The sequence below is a fragment of the Mauremys reevesii genome, linkage group 3 (assembly GCF_016161935.1).
Source record: "Mauremys reevesii isolate NIE-2019 linkage group 3, ASM1616193v1, whole genome shotgun sequence".
Classification (NCBI taxonomy): domain Eukaryota; kingdom Metazoa; phylum Chordata; order Testudines; family Geoemydidae; genus Mauremys; species Mauremys reevesii.
In genome coordinates this window covers 98,229,833-98,245,800 of record NC_052625.1, presented here as the reverse complement: position 1 = coordinate 98,245,800, position 15,968 = coordinate 98,229,833, and the positions used below count along the sequence as shown (strand labels likewise).

Here is a 15,968-nt window from a genome sequence, read left to right as displayed (position 1 = left end):
GGGGGAAGGGAAATTAGCAGGAGAGGTTTATGCAGATGTTATAAATCACCTGCTGGAAAGTGGTTGGTTATATATGAGGTAACGGCAAAAATAAAATAAAAAGACCAGCTGTTTTTGTGATATATTTACAGATATATACAATTTTGGCCATCCAACCTGCTGTTAGCATTGGCTACAGAAATATTATGTTACTCTTGTTAAGATAGTTATGCGGTGTTATGATCTGTAGTCATAGAGATGAGAACAGTTGGTTAGGTGAATTTTTTTCAACCTTATAATTGCATATATCAGAATTAATCAAATGTATTGGATGAAGGCTCTTCAGAATTATCATTTGTTGAGATCACATGTAGAGGTCTCAACCAATTTGAAGCCTCAGTGCTAAGCACTATGCAATGTACAGTCCTTGTTATATGGAGTATACTAGCTGACACTACAAGTTTGAATTATACTTGAATTATAATAGCTACAGTATTAATCTTTGTTTTGATGTGGAAAAGATTGAGTTCCTGTGACTCACAGGACCCACTATTTTCTACACCAAAACAGAAATTATTTCTTAGGGTGTAAGCACTTACTATCATCGTCTAAAGTACTTTTAAACTGCTTGTGAAATGAAAAGTCTTGTAAGTGAAGCTTACAAGCCTCTTGGTGGGTATGTGTCCAAAGAGTCTATCTGCATACAGTGATATGTAGAGATTAAAAAAGTACCAGTACCCAGGAAAGAGCAGATAGTAATACAAAGGGCTTGTGTGGTACCTCAGTTTTCTTGAACCATTGAGTCCCTAATTTGGTAAACTTGTACCAGTCCTTAACTGATTCATGGTTACAGGACCATGATCCAAGATTTAATATGGGAATACGATATTACACAGTGCAAACTAAAACTTTTCTCATTGAAATTCTTATCAACCAAAATGTATCTAAATGACCTCAGCAGTTGCTAAGATTATGAAACTAAGAGAAGTAGATATTTAACAATTGCTAACACACACATTTTAGCCATAGGAAGACACTGAATAGCCCAAAAATATACACTTATTGTCTTTCACTTGCAACGTAGAGCAGACATGTCTGTTGTCTATTCCAATAAGGGAGGGATCATGAGGAGTCTCAGAAGAAGAAGGTGGTGTCTTTCTCAGAATTTTACTGCATTTATTACTGAGATGCAGTTTGAAATACTAAGAAAACAAACAATATAAACAAAGCCAAAAACCAAGAAATAAGATCCGATTAAATCAACATTGAATTTGACAAATACGTATTCTAGCAGTAGCCATGCATGAGCTAAGGGTCTCTAATTAGGTGAATCTTAATAGCCTAGAATGAAGGTCAGGTGCGCTCTTTATTAGCGTTTGAGATGAGAACAAGGTTCAAATTCATGAAAGCAACTTGCTCTCTCGTCCAAAGAAAGCAGTCATGTTCTAAATCCTGCATGAAATTTAACACATGAGATTGACTTCCCGTGTTGAACAATATCACACAAAGATTGGGGACCAGGATATTCATTTCCTTTCCCTCACAAGAAAGTTCCATGCAAGAATGAATAATTAAAACCAAAACGCAATAGAGCCTAATAACATTGTGTTGGTGTCCTTGATAATTTTTAATTTTTAATTTTTTGTTTTCTTTTATGTCTTGAATAAATAGGATTATACTAAATATGTTCTGTAAAACAAATACTAGTTAATCATATTTGTGTTTTTAACATGCTCAAAAAATACATCAAAATTATTTAAAAAAAATAGAAGTGCATTCTAAGTTCAGCTTGTAAAAGCCAAATCTAAATAGAGTTCAAAGTTAAGAATAAGGTATTTTCTGCATGTATAACTCTTTGGACTATGATTTCATCTGCAGTCAAAAAAGCAAACCGAATGTTAGGATGAATAGAATAGAAGATAATACAGAAAATAGTATAATGGCTTTCTATAATACAGTGGTTCATCATCATCTGGAATACTGACTACAATACTGATCAACTCACTTCCAAAAGGATATTGCAGAATTAGTGGGGATTCTGAGGAGAGCAACGAGAATGATTAAAGAGACAGAGAAACTCTCACATGAATAGATAGTAATTGTTCACCCTAGAAAATAGGTGTGTAAGAGGAGACAAGATAAAAATATAAAAAATAGTGAATGATATAGGGAAAGTGGGTTGAGTGTTTCTTTTCTCCCTGTTTCACAGTACAAGAACAAGGGGACAGCTAATGAGATTGAAAGGCAGTAAATTCAATCCTAATGAAACAAAATAGATTTTCATACAGTCAGTGATTAGACTGTGGAACTAATTGCTACAGGATGTTGCTGAAGCCAATCAATTTAGGAAGATTCAAAGGATTTGGACATTTGTATGAATAACAAGACTATCCAGTGTTACAGTAGTTAATGATAAAAGGTTTTAGAAGGGATGTAAAGCCTTGTACTTCTGGGTTTAAGGCAATAGCTGACTCCCAAGCGCTAGGGTGAGACCTTCATTGGGGGCAGATTATTCCTCATCTACTGTGAGGTTTTTCATATCTTCCTGTGGAGCTTCTGTTACTGGCCACTATCAGAGACAGGATACTGGACTGGATGAACCACAAGTCTGATGCCCTATGGCTGTCTCAATGTTCACCAGGTCTCAATCGAAAAGAAAATATGCTAGGTCAGTAGATGGGAGACCTCCAAGGGAAGATGCAGGGAGGTGTAGGAAATTGCGTTTATCCATTTGATGGAACCCTTAACTCTGTGTACCAGTCTTGTATTCAGTAGCTGTGTATTAACCAAGGTATGATGCAGGATAAGACATTAAAACTACCTGTGCTTATCAAAGAAGATATTTCTCAAAAGCATGGATGTTAACCAGTTCTGACCTGGCCACATTCTGTTTTGAATAAATGTATTTTGTATACTTAAATTCCATGTTCTTTTAATTAGAGAAATGTATTCTTCTTTACTTGCTGCCTTAACTGTTTGTTTAATGGTGCTATGCACTGTTAAATGGCTGCTACTTTACACAACACTTGTGTTTAGAAAAGGTGGGTGTAGTTAGTGGTACGTGAAGTGATTCACATGAATTTAAGTTGCTGAGAGTTTTAGGATCTTACAGGGTGCGAGACAATATATAAATGTAAGAGATTTCCTAATGCCATTGAAAATAATTGTAATGTTAGTAATACAAAAAAAAAAGTATGGATGGAATACAATTTACAGTGACACCGACCGGTACATGTGATTTTAACTATGATAATACAAAACTGAGCTGGAAGCCTTGGGGACACTGGTCACTCTAGAAAGGAGGCTGCCTGTTGAACGTGTAATATCCCGTTATAAGGTTGTTTGGCTTGCCCCGCTTCACCTGCCTGGCGTTTCAGCTGGGGAACGGGGTCTGGGTGCAGGGGCTTGCCCTGTTCTCCCTGCCCGGCATTCCAGCTGGGGAGTGGGCAAGCCCCCGAACCCGCTCCCCGGTAGGTGTGCTGGGCAGGTGGAGCAGGGCAAGCACACAACCCCGCTACATCCCTGCCTCAACCAAGCTTCACAATCATCATTGGTGAGTACAGTATTAAATTGTTTGTTTATAATTATTTAAAACTTATACTGTATATAATGCCTTTTGTCTGGCGAAAAAAATTTCCCTGGAACGTAACCCCACCCATCCGGCCCCCCCATTTATTCATATAGGGAAATTGGATTCGCTTAACATCATTTCACTTAAAGTAGTGTTTTTCATTAACATAACTACAGTGTTAAGCAAGGAGTTACTGTAGCTGATTTCAGTCTGAATCAGCTTGGTATAGCCTCCAGTTGTCCTGTTAGTAACTCTCTCACACACCCCGTGCCTTGCAGCCTTATTCCAATGCCTGAGAAACCCTCCTCCCAACTTTCTTTTCCCGTTCTCTGTTCAGGTGATAGCGCTGTTAGATTTCTCCAATTTCCACCAAATCCACCTTCCCCCTTCCTTGCCATGGAACAGTGCCCAAAACTGCTGTTCTGATGGAATTTTTAATGTTTCTTGGCAGGAATTTCGTTAAGATTGCATCACACCTGATTTGGTCAAAAAAAGAGGCAGGGTTACTAGCTAGTCTTAAGTTAGTTTGTAGTGAGGCTTGCAGAGTTTGTGACACTTAGCATCTATTGACACATTTTTAGTTATTTCCAAAATCTCTACTGGCTAGAAACTATTTCTGCATTCAGCCTTGATGCAATGCAAGGCCTGTCTTTCCATTTTGTGTACCCTTGTGTATGTCTCTGTCTCTGCTTATAATTTAGGGTACATATTATTCCTTATCGTGTGTAGATTCCTGTAACTGTTACAGTGCTCTGTTGGAGGTAGGGAGTAGGGAGGAAACAACAGCTTATGCCAGAGCTCCGGAGCCAGATGCGGCTCTTCAGAAGTTAATATGCGGCTCCTTGTATAGGCACCGACTCCAGGGCTGGAGCTACAGGCGCCAACTTTCCAGTGTGCCAGGGGTGCTCACTACTCAACCCCTGGCTCTGCCATAGGCCCTGCCCCCACTCCAACCCTTCCCCCCCGCTGAGCCTTGCCATGCCCTTGCTCCTCCCTCCTCCCCCCCCACCATCCTCCTGCATGCTACGAAACAGCTGATTGGGAGGTGTGGGGAGGGACAGACGGAGGGGAGAGGCACTGATCAGCTGGGCTGATGGGGGGTGCTGACGTATTACTGTGGCTCTTTGGCAATGTACATTGGTAAATTCTGGCTCCTTCTCAGACTCAGGCTGGCCACCCCTGGCTTATGCATTTATTTGTTACTAGAAGGGCAATGTCATGCTCTGTATTGTCCTTGACTCCATAGAGCTAGGTAAAATCAGGGGCTTCTTGTGGTAAACATGAGTTAACAGGGAAAAAGATTTTAATTGGATTTTTTTGAAGCCATTGATAAATGTAGGTCAGCTGATCAGCTCTCATGTTACCTTAAGAACATAAGAACATAAGAAAGGCCGTACCGGGTCAGACCAAAGGTCCATCTAGCCCAGTATCTGTCTACCGACAGTGGCCAATGCCAGGTGCCCCTGAGAGAAAAAGGCACAGGCAAAGTGATCAGTCTCTCTCTCCTGCCATCCGTCTCCATCCTCCTGACAGACAGGGGAGGGGGACACCACCATTCTTACTCCCTATAGCCACCATGAATTTATCCAGTCCCCTTTTAAACATTGTTATAGTCCTAGCCTTCACAACCTCCTCAGGTAAGGAGTTCCACAAGTTGACTGTGCGTGACCTTCCAACCAATGTGACTTGAGTGTGCGTGTTTTTTGTTTTCTCACTTTCACAGATCGAGCTTTGAGCAGTGTGTAGTTTTGCCCATGATTGAGATGTTCAGATAGTTGTTCAACGAACTGTAGTAATTTTGAATGTTTAGTTTCTTGACCTCATTTCTAATCAAATGTTATCACATTCTTTCAACCCACATCTTCCACAAAACAGAGGTCCCTCCAAAATGTCCTGTTGCATAGCACTTTCAAGTACAACGGGTTTTTCAAGATATGATCTGCATGTGATATTATAGGCCCTGATTGTGATCTCACTTCCCTGACTTTACACCAGAAAGTACATATTGATTTCAGCTGAGTTATTCCTGACCCTCAGTAATGTAAGAATCAGGCCTGTAGTCTGGACCTTTTGCATTAACTTGTGGCTACTGTGAGAAGTTAAGTATAAATTGGGTCTGAATCTTAGTCTACACTGCATAATCTATTCCTGATTCTAGAATATTTTTGTTTGTCTGGTTTTTAGCTTCATCAGGCAGATGTGGTGGTGGTAGGCAGTACCAAACCTAAAGAGATTCCAGTCAGTTGGATAAGGCCTGGAACAACCATTGTCGATTGTTATCCTGACTTTTTATCAGGTAAGGTCAGTTTAAAATTGTATACCACTTGAAAGAAGTGTATGGGATACAAAGATAAGTACAAGATGTGGTAGAAAAGACCTGCTGTTTAGAATAGGGCATTTAAAAATAAATGTATATGTATTGTGTGTATATATGCATGTATATCAGTTCATCCTTCCTGTACCTGATAATTATGAGCTTGGGGTTATGCATGCAACAGTTGATGAGCTTACTAGCTTAATTATCAGTATTATAGAATGTACCTTATTCCTGGGGGAATTCTGTGCCACTCGGGGGGAGGGATAGCTCAGTGGTTTGAGCATTGGCCTGCTAAACCCAGGGTTGTGAGTTCAGTCCTTGAGGGGGCCACTTGGGGATCTGGGGCAAAAATTGGTTCTGCTAGTGAAGGCAGGGGGCTGGACTCAATGACCTTTCAAGGTCCCTTCCAGTTCTAGGAGATTGGTATAGCTCCAATTATAAAATGTGCAGAATTTATGTCCCCTGCAGATTTCTTTGCTTCCCCACAGAAAAATGACTTTGCTTCCCCCATCAGAAAGGGAAGCCACAAGAGCGGTCATGAGACCCTCCCAGCAGTATGTTTCAGGTGCCCAAGACAGTTGGCAGAGAGGTAAATCACTCTGGGGCAGGGAGCGAGACTATGGAAGACCCAGCTGGTGGCTCCTACCCTGTGCCGGGCTCAGCGACTAGTCCTGGCTGGGCTGGGGAGGATGGGACTTCCTCTTCCCTGGCATGACGTTTGGGGCCGTGTCAGACCCACCTCCAGTTTTCTCCCCCGGCTATAGGAAGCTCTGCAAACTCCCCTGTGCTTCCTGCACCTATCACTCTTCAGCTGCAGGGGGAGGGATCACTATACAGGGAGCTGCTCCCCCATCCACCCAACCCCCATGCATCCAGACCCCCTCATACCCAGACCCTCCCACCGAGCCTCTCCCACCCTCAATGAGCCCCACTCCCCCTGCACCTGGGCCACCCTGACAAGCCACCCGCACCCAGATCCCCACCCTACCAAGCCCCACCCAGCTGCACCTGGATCCCTGCCCCACTGAGCCCCACTTCCCCAGCATCTGGACACCTCCCCCACGGAGACCGACACCAAGACCCCCTCCCACCGAGCTTTATCCCTGCCAAACCAAACCCTCCCCCCACTGAGCCCCAACCATCTTCACCTGCAGAATTCCATTACTGTTGCACCCAGAGCCCCCCACGCCCAGAACCCCCCACACTTGAATCCCCACTGAGCCACCCACACGCAGATTGCCCAACACAGAACCCTCTCAACCCACACCTGGATCTCCCCACACTAAGCCTCTCCACACCTGGATCCTGCCTTGCTGAGTCTGCCTGCTCACACCTTGTGAACCTGGGTTGGAGGGGCAGAGCTCTGGGGTGTTTCTGGGGCAGGCCTGGTCCTTGCGCTGTGTCAGGGTTGGGTGCAGCCTCATTGCTGAGTCTGTGTCCCAGGCGGGAGCTGCATAGTGATCTCCCACCTCTGTGCAGCCAGTGCCCTGTGCTCCCCAATGCCATGCTGGAGCCTAAACATTTATTTGACAAATAAAATTTGCAGAATTTTACAATATTGTGCGCAGAATTTTTAATTTTTTGGCCTAACATTTTTTGGCGCAGAATGCCCTCAGGAGTAGAACATATTCCTACAAATTAGAGGGGTAAAAAACAATTAGGTCATCCTGTAGATCTGCTCCCACTGCAGGATTGTTCCCTACTTATTTTCTAATGCTTTATCCAGTTTAGTTTTGTGCAGAAATACATGGAAGGAAAAACTTTCTCCGTGGAAAGGGACTTCAAAACACAGCTGTGTGTCAGCCAGAAGAGCACACTTCCATGAAAAAGTCTACAAGAATAGATGGAAATTTGTCCCACATTGTACTTTCATTTACAAAGGAGAAAGTAGATGCCAAGTAATTTTTTTTACTTAGGATAGTTTACACAGGAGTAGATACTTGGCCTGTATCGCCACTCTTACACCTACTGCCAATGTAACTCCATTGAAATCAGTAGCTCATTGAATTCTATTGATGTAAAACTGGTGTAACAGGCAGCAGGCCAACTGTAAACTAAATTATCTAGTTACTTAGTTAATTCTACTAAAAGGTCATATTTCTTAGTAGTTAACTTCACCATGTAATCATCCATGAAGTGGTAGAATTTGATTATGATATAGATGTGATTTTTTTTTTTAAGATGCCAGTGAGTGCTGGCCATTCTTCTTCTTCAATGGTTTATGGGGAAAAAAGCCACAGAGATTATTTGTTTGATGATACAGATTGAAGAGTTTGTAATTAGTTATCTAAGACTCTATCCTGCGAACACTTATGTAAATAACAGTGCAAATGTGAATAGTCCTATTAAATTCAATGAGACTACTCAGATGTGTAAAATCACTCACATGCATAAATGTTTCCAAGATCAGAGTTCAAAGCATTACGATGAAAATAAATTTGTTTATGCCATGCAGCTCATCTTATTTTTAGTACAGGAGCTTGGATCCAACAAGCCTAAGTTTCAAGACATTAAAATAAAAAAAATTAGTGCAAAGGTATGCTACAAAAATATTTGAAATTTTACTGAAACAGCTAGCTACTATAGGAATAAAAGTGCATGAATTTTTAGACATTGAGTCAGGATTGTAGTTGAACCTATTTGAATAATATCCCCAGAAACTTCTAATTGTCACATAATAGTATTTAGAACTTGTATGTCGGGATAAATGGATCTCGCTTTTTGATGTCAAAGCAATTGGCTTTTTAATGTAATCTCTGTAGTTCACAGTAGAGCAATGTAATAATTTCTATTATAAGATATGTCGTCTCATACTCTCCCCAAGAACAAATTACTTGGCTTTTTAGTTTTTTCCACATAATTCTGACAATTGGTGGTCAGTACCACAGTGTGTACAAAACCAGCCATTGCTCCCAGGTCACTCTTTGGTTTGTTTTTTAATTTAAAAAAAGCTAAATTATAGGCATGAAATCTATATTTAATTCAGTTTTTAAACAGAAAGTGAAAGCTGAGAGACCTATCCAGATGCAAAGTCCTATTGAAAGCCATAGCAAAGCTGGCAAGCTATTTTCAGAAGGCAAATCCTGATTTAAAATATTGTAGGAAATATAATAACCCAATACTATTTAAAAAAACAGAATTTTAAATAAATCCTGTTCAAAGCGTACGAGGGAACTTTTAGTGTGCAGCTGCAGGGTCCACATGGACAGTTAGTATGCGGCATGCCAGAGCACTATAGATTTACACCCTAGCTTGCCATGCACTAACTTGCTATATAGACTTGCCCTTAGTTAGGGGTCCCAGCTTTCTAATCACACAAAACTCAACACCCCTTCCCTGCCCCTTTTCTGAGGCCCTGCCTGCCTGCTCACTCCATCCCCTCTCCCTCTGTTGCTTGCTCTCCCTCACCCTCACTTTCACCGGGCTGGGCAGGGGGTTGGGGTGAGGGAGAGGGCGAGGGCTCCATCTGGTGGTGCGGGCTCTGAGGTGGGGCCGGGGATGAGGGGCTTGGGGTGCAGGAAGAGGCTCTGGGCTGGGGCCAAGGGGTTTGGAGTTCAGGAGGGGAATCAGGGCTGGGGCAGGGGGTCAGGGTGTGGGGCAGGGGGTCAGGGAGGGCCTGTGAGGTGCAGGCTCTGACTGGGCAGCACTTACCTCAGGTGGCTCCCAGAAGTGTCCGGCATGTCTGGCTCATAGGTGGAGGGGTCAGGGGGCTCTGCGCCCTGTCTGTGCCTGCAAATGCCACCCCCATAGCTTCCATTGGCCATGGGAACCCCGGCCAATGGGAGCTGCGGAGCCGGCGCTCGGGTTGGGAACAGTATGCATAGCCCCTGTGACCACCCTTGCACCTGGACATGCCGGTCGCTTCTGGGAGCAGCGTGGAACTGGGGCAGGCAGGGAGCCTGTCTTAGCCTTGCTGCACCGCCCACCGGATTTTTAGCGGCCCGGTTAGCAGTGCTGACTGGAGCCACTAGTGTCCCTTTTCAACCGCACATTCCGGTTGAAAACCGGATGTCTGGCAACCTACCCTTAGTCTTGTGCTTCAATTCCACAATGGTACCTAATAGGATAATAGTTCTTTCCTTAGTCTCTAAGGTGCCACAAGTACTCCTGTTCTTTTTGTGGATACAGACTTAACATGGCTGCTACTCTGAAACACGGGATTATTGTGAGGATAAATACATTAAGAGATTGTGAGGTGCTCAGATATGGCAATGTAGTCCGTATAGGTACCTAAGATAGATATGTAGAGCGCATTGATTTCAGTCAGACTCTGCATGAGCACATATGTGTGTCTGCATATATCCAGCTGCAATTTTGGGGCCGTAGATACATGCATACCTATGACATTTTTTGAGAGACAACACAGGATTTTAAAAAGAAAATGTTTTATATAAGCCATCTACAAATATCCATCTGTCTGCATGTGTTTCGCAGGAGAAATGCTGGAAGAATAGCAGAAACACATTTTACTATTTTTTTACTTAATGTTTGTTGAAATTTATAGAGAACGTATACATAAAAAACATTTGTTTGTGTTGGACAGGAAGAATTCACTTAGCTGAATTGCAAAATATTTAAAAGCCTGTTGTTAGGTAATTGTGACCACAGTGAAGTCACAATCTTATATTTGATTTTTTACTTTAAATGCATATTGGAATCTTATTAATAGGTGTGCTTAAAAAGCTGTTTGAGTTTTTTTTCACACTTTAAAAATGTCCTATTTTTAACATTTGAGAAGCAGTGAAATGCAGCCTGAAGCAACAACAGCCATGAATTGACTATTATTTCTGCATGATGGTGGCTACATTTTTATCTCATGTATGTAAATACAGTACACACCCTCACACACATGAATATTTTATTTCCCAGAATAAAAGATAAATACCTAGAAATTGCGAGGACATAATATTCTTGTGTGGCTCTGATGACATAAACTAGATGGATCTGAAGCATTCACTTTAGGTGATGGAATTTTCGTGGATGCAGCTTTTATTTTATATAATCTGAGGTTTGGCATGCTCCTCATTTAAAATGTTTTTAAAAAGCAATTTCCATTAATATAGCATCCTGCTTATCTGTACTAATTCCTGTGGTATTACTTCAATAATAATAATAGCCTCTTCTATGGGATCTTGCTAATCTTTGAAAATCCCAGCCTAAGTATGTAGTTGTGAAACTCGCCCAGCTGGAAAGGAACTAGCAAGTCCCTCTGCACCACTTAAACCCTGCAGTGAGACTGCCTGGGGACATAGGCAGAGTCTGAATGAGGCAGCAGCTCTAACACCTCTGCACCCTGGGGTACAAATAGATAGGCCTGGAGGAGACCTTGGGGCAGGATGGAAGAGGATGTACATTTATACTGAACTACTGGACCAAAACTCCTATATAGGAGGCATGGAGAGACAAGGGCAGCTATTCCAGCCCATCAGTTAGAATATCTGCCGTAAATGAGATGTTGCAACACCACACTTTTTCCCCCTTTGTTAGTGTGTGTGAATTCTACCTCTCTAACTTCTAGTTCCATGCAAAAGCCAGATTCATCTGACTTTGTGTTGTAAGTACATGCAGGCTAAAAGAACGCTGTTGAAGGGAACTCTCCAAGTCTAATGTATATTTATACACATGCTAATCTCTGCATTGATAAAGAAGGCATATTAAGCCAAATCAAATAAAAACTTGAAATGTTTCTGTAAAGCACAGATGTCTGAAAGAGAGGGGAATTTAACTTCATCCCTCCTACTTCATTTGTTGTTCTGGCAAAAATCCCAGAATGGTCTCGATGCAACCGTAGTCAATATTTGACTGACAGACAGTTATAACTTCCAGTAAATTGCAGAGGATTCTAGTCTAAAATTGTAAAATACCATAAGATCTGGTTTAAAACAAGAAGTATTAACACAAATGGAAGGTCTTTTAATGGTTTTTACTGTGTGTTTAGTGTTAGGAATATAATCTCTATTATTTAGTTAGCTTTGTCACTAAGGTAAAGGTGCTTGATGCGGTAGCATTTGAGAAAGTGTTAGAAGATTAATTGAATTAGGCTAAATGTGTATGTAAACAAGGTCTTTTAGTCTCTCAGTGACTTCAGTGTTCTAAGTAGGCAGGACATGATGAATAATAGCACTGGCTAGAGTCAAGCATTGTGTGGGCAGTTGGTGTGCAAATTTCTCCACACACACATGTCAGCATGCCTTTAATTCTGAGCCACAATGTCCCTGATGTTCTAGTTCTGAGACTCTTGAAGAGTGAGAATTGTGCCAAATTGCGTGGTTGTTTTTATGATGTGCACAGATAGGGATTAGAAAGAGACAACCTGACTGGGTCAGGGTTTGAGCTCTGGTTCCCTGAGGTATAAAGCTAATGGAGCAAATGCACTATTATTATTGTAATGCCTAGAGTCTGCATTCAAGATCAGGGTCCCACTGTGCTAGCTACAGTTTAGATTGAAAGATGGGTCTTACCCAGAAGAAATCACTGGCTAGATATTAGGCAAGAAGCAGCAAGTGGGTTGAAAAAAACAAACAAACAAGGATAATGGGAACAGTGACAAAATAATACATTGACATCTAATCTGATTCATGACCACTGAAAGGCATTGTCCTACAGGAAGCCAGCTGTAACCATTGAGTTGACTGTGCAGAAAGTCTGCATTAAAAGTAATATTGATGAAGGAAACATTAATGCCAGAAAACTTTGTCTATTCTGAGTCCAGATTATAAATTTGATTGGCTAATGGTAGTATTTTTTTATGATCATATGCATATATTTCTTAATTTCATTACCGTCTCAAAGTAATGACCTTGACTTTAGCAAAGCTGTTGATACGGTCTCCCACAGTATTCTTGCCGGCAAGTTAAAGAAGTATGGGCTGGATGAATGGACTATAAGGTGGAGAGAAAGCTGGCTAGATTGTTGGGCTCAACGGGTAGTGATCAATGGCTCCATGTCTAGTTGGCTGCCGGTTTCAAGCGGAGTGCCCCCAAGGGTCGGTCCTGGGGCTGGTTTTGTTTAGTATCTTTATTAATGATCTGGAGGACGGCGTGGACTGCACTCTCAGCAAGTTTGCAGATTACACTAAACTGGGAGGAGTGGTAGATACGCTGGAGGGTGGGGATAGGTTACAGAGGGACCTAGACAAATTAGAGGATTGGGCCAAAAGAAACCTGATGAGGTTCAACAAGGACAAGTGCAGAGTCCTGCACTTAGGATGGAAGAATCCCATTCACTGTTACAGACTAGGGACCGAATGGCTAGGCAGCAGTTCTGCAGAAAAGGACCTAGGCCGGGTTACAGTGGACGAGAAGCTGGATATGAGTCGACAGTGTGCCCTTGTTGCCAAGAAGGCTAACGGCATTTTGGGCTGTATAGGTAGGGGCATTGCCAGCAGATCGAGGAGCGTGATCATTCCCCTCTGTTCAACATTGGTGAGGCCTCATCTGGAGTACTGTGTCCAGTTTTGGGCCCCACACTAAAGAAGGATGTGGAGAAATTGAAGAGAGTCCAGCGGAGGGCAACAAAAATGATTAGGGGGCTGGAGCATATGACTTATGAGGAGAGGCTGAGGGAACTGGTATTATTTAGTCTGCATAAGAGAAGAATGAGGGGGGATTTGATAACTGCTTTCAACTACCTGAAAGGGGTTTCCAAAGAGGATGGACCTAGACTGTTCTCAGTGGTACCAGATGACAGAACAAGGAGTAATGGTCTCAAGTTGCAGTGGGGGAGAATTAGGTTGGATATTAGGAAAAACTTTTTCACTAGGAGGGTGGTGAAGCACTGGAATGGGTTATCTAGGGAGGTGGTGGAATCTCCTTCCTTAGATGTTTTTAAGGTCAGGCTTGACAAAGCCCTGGCTGGGATGATTTAGTTGGGAATTGGTCCTGCTTTGAGTAGGGGGTTGGACTAGATGACCTTCTGAGGTCCCTTCCAACCCTGATATTCTGTGATTCTATGATAATATACACAGGGAAAAGCAGACTAAAAATCTTTTCCCTATTTGTCCAATGGATTGTTTCAAATATATGTAATTTTCCAAATCCTAACACATTCTGTAGCTTTTTGCACAAATGGCACATTTTTGTGAGCTGGAACTGGTTTCCTTTGGATATCTAATATATATACACTCCCACACCACTCTTCCAGCTGCTGTCTGTTTAATATTAAGGAGACAGTGGTAGTTCGGTAGTGAGGTTGTTAAATTTGGAATACACATTCAGACCTCAATTTTTTTTTGGATGAAGATGTCTCCCCAACATGTTTCTGCCCATTCCTACTCTCAAAGGTCTCAGACTCATTGGTGCAATGTTTTCTTTTACAGGGGAACATGGTTATGGTCAAGATGTAAAGTACAGTAACCAGTCTGCTATAGATGCTGTAGGTCCTCTGACAATAGCAATGCGGATGCAGGTTAGTGTGACCCAAAACTGTGTAAAACTCACTGTGTTTACTGGGCTCTAGAGTTCACAGGCTATGCACTTACAGCTGCAATTGGACAAGTCTGGCAAATTTAAAAAGAGGGAAAATTATGACCTGCAGCTGCCTTAATAATATAATCAATGAAATGGTAATTTTGGGCCATTCATTCCTGTTTTATTTATCAAGATAAAGGTAAATGAGGTACTACAATCAAAATACTATAACAATAACAACTGTAACAAAGCTTGATAAAGAGATTGGTAGATTGATCTATAAAAACAAGTTAGACACACAGTGATGGTGAGGGAATTATAGTTACGGCTGCCTGTAACCCAATAGTTTTATAAAGAGTTACTAATGTTTGTGAAGTGCTATGTAAATGTAAAGCCAGGAAAACTCATCTGTCTGAATCTCAAGTATTTTTGCCTCATTTTTTCACAGTCAAGCAAGTTTAAAGACTGAGCACGCACTTTAACTTTCACATATTTGGATTTTGTTTGTGTCATCACAGTCATGCTAAAATAGTTTGGTGTTGGTTAAAGCTTGCTTTGATTAATTTGTCAATGTCTCTAAAATGTGCTGATGATTAAAATGCTTTTCCTTGGATTTCTTCTTATATAGAGCTTCCATTGAAGTAGTAATATGTATTTACTTGAAAGAAGGGCTGTTGGGTTACATTGGCACAACGTAATATTAGCACACAGACATTTCAGAAATTAAATGAATGTTTATCATGTGTAGCAGAATAATCTGAGTACCCTAGTTACCTACTGTTATAATACAGAGTTATGCTTATGTACTTATGGTCCTACTGTGCATACTAACCAGCCTGCCATGCTTACAACTTCCATGATCAGTAGAGCAGAGGTCTGAAAAAGTTCTTTCCTTGCTTTATTACCACCACATCCACATTGGTGGTGGTGAAAACAGAGTAAGGAGCATTACTGCATTCAAATGCATAGATGCTTTGTTCTCATACAAGGCTGGAATATAAAAGTAGTTTTGAGTATGCAATCCAAGGGCATGTCTTCACTAGCAATGTTAAAGCGCTGCCAGCGCTTTAACGTAGCTGTGTAGTTGCGGCACCAGCGCTGGGAGAGAGCTATAAAAAACCCAGCACTATAAAAAACCCACCTCCATGAGGGGAATAGCTACCAGTGCTAGGAGTGCGGCTCCCAGCGCTGGTGCACTGTCTACACTGTCACCTTACAGCACTGAAATTTGCTGCGCTTGGGGGGTGTTTTTTCACACCCTTGAGCGAGAAAGTTGCAGCGCTGTAAAGTGCCAGTGTAGACAAATCCCTTTCATGTAGTTGTTCTATTTAAGGCCTTTCCATGCTTGAATGCAGTGCCGCTCTCTGCTGCTGCTAAGTAATAAGTAAAGCAGAAAAGAGTGAGTCAGATTAGGAGAAAGAAAGAAAAATGCAGAGGTGAGAAGGGAAACAAAAGGAGGGAAGAAAAATACAAAAGAGTAAAATAGTAAAACACAGGGAAACAGTAGTGGTCATAGCATGCATCCCACATATTGCAATGTTTTCACTGAGAATTGCATAGGCATTTGATGTGTAGATGTGGGAGGAAGAGGGATCCTTCATTAGAGAAGGTGAGTGGAAGTCACAATTCCTCATTTTCTATTGTGGAGCCATGGTAGAACTGAGTTTTTGGCTAGTCACTTAAGTGCTCTGTG

At 41.9% G+C, this 15,968-nt stretch overlaps 1 protein-coding gene across 10 annotated transcripts in view; it reads left to right on the top strand.

The window, feature by feature from the left end:
* The window catches only part of MTHFD1L (methylenetetrahydrofolate dehydrogenase (NADP+ dependent) 1 like), a 234,081-nt gene that overhangs the window by 17,441 nt on the left and 200,672 nt on the right, over window positions 1-15,968 (top strand). For 9 of the 10 annotated variants that reach the window (XR_005596097.1, XR_005596096.1, XM_039529908.1 and 6 more), the window contains exons 8-9: window positions 5,735-5,846; window positions 14,185-14,273. Coding sequence is in view for 8 of the 10 variants with exons in the window: in XM_039529908.1 (XP_039385842.1) it covers window positions 5,735-5,846; window positions 14,185-14,273 (201 nt within the window). In the remaining 2 variants the exon portion in view is untranslated. Of the gene's footprint in view, window positions 1-5,734; window positions 5,847-7,593; window positions 8,176-14,184; window positions 14,274-15,968 lie in introns of those variants that run through there. The other variant, XM_039529915.1, reaches the window with a different exon arrangement.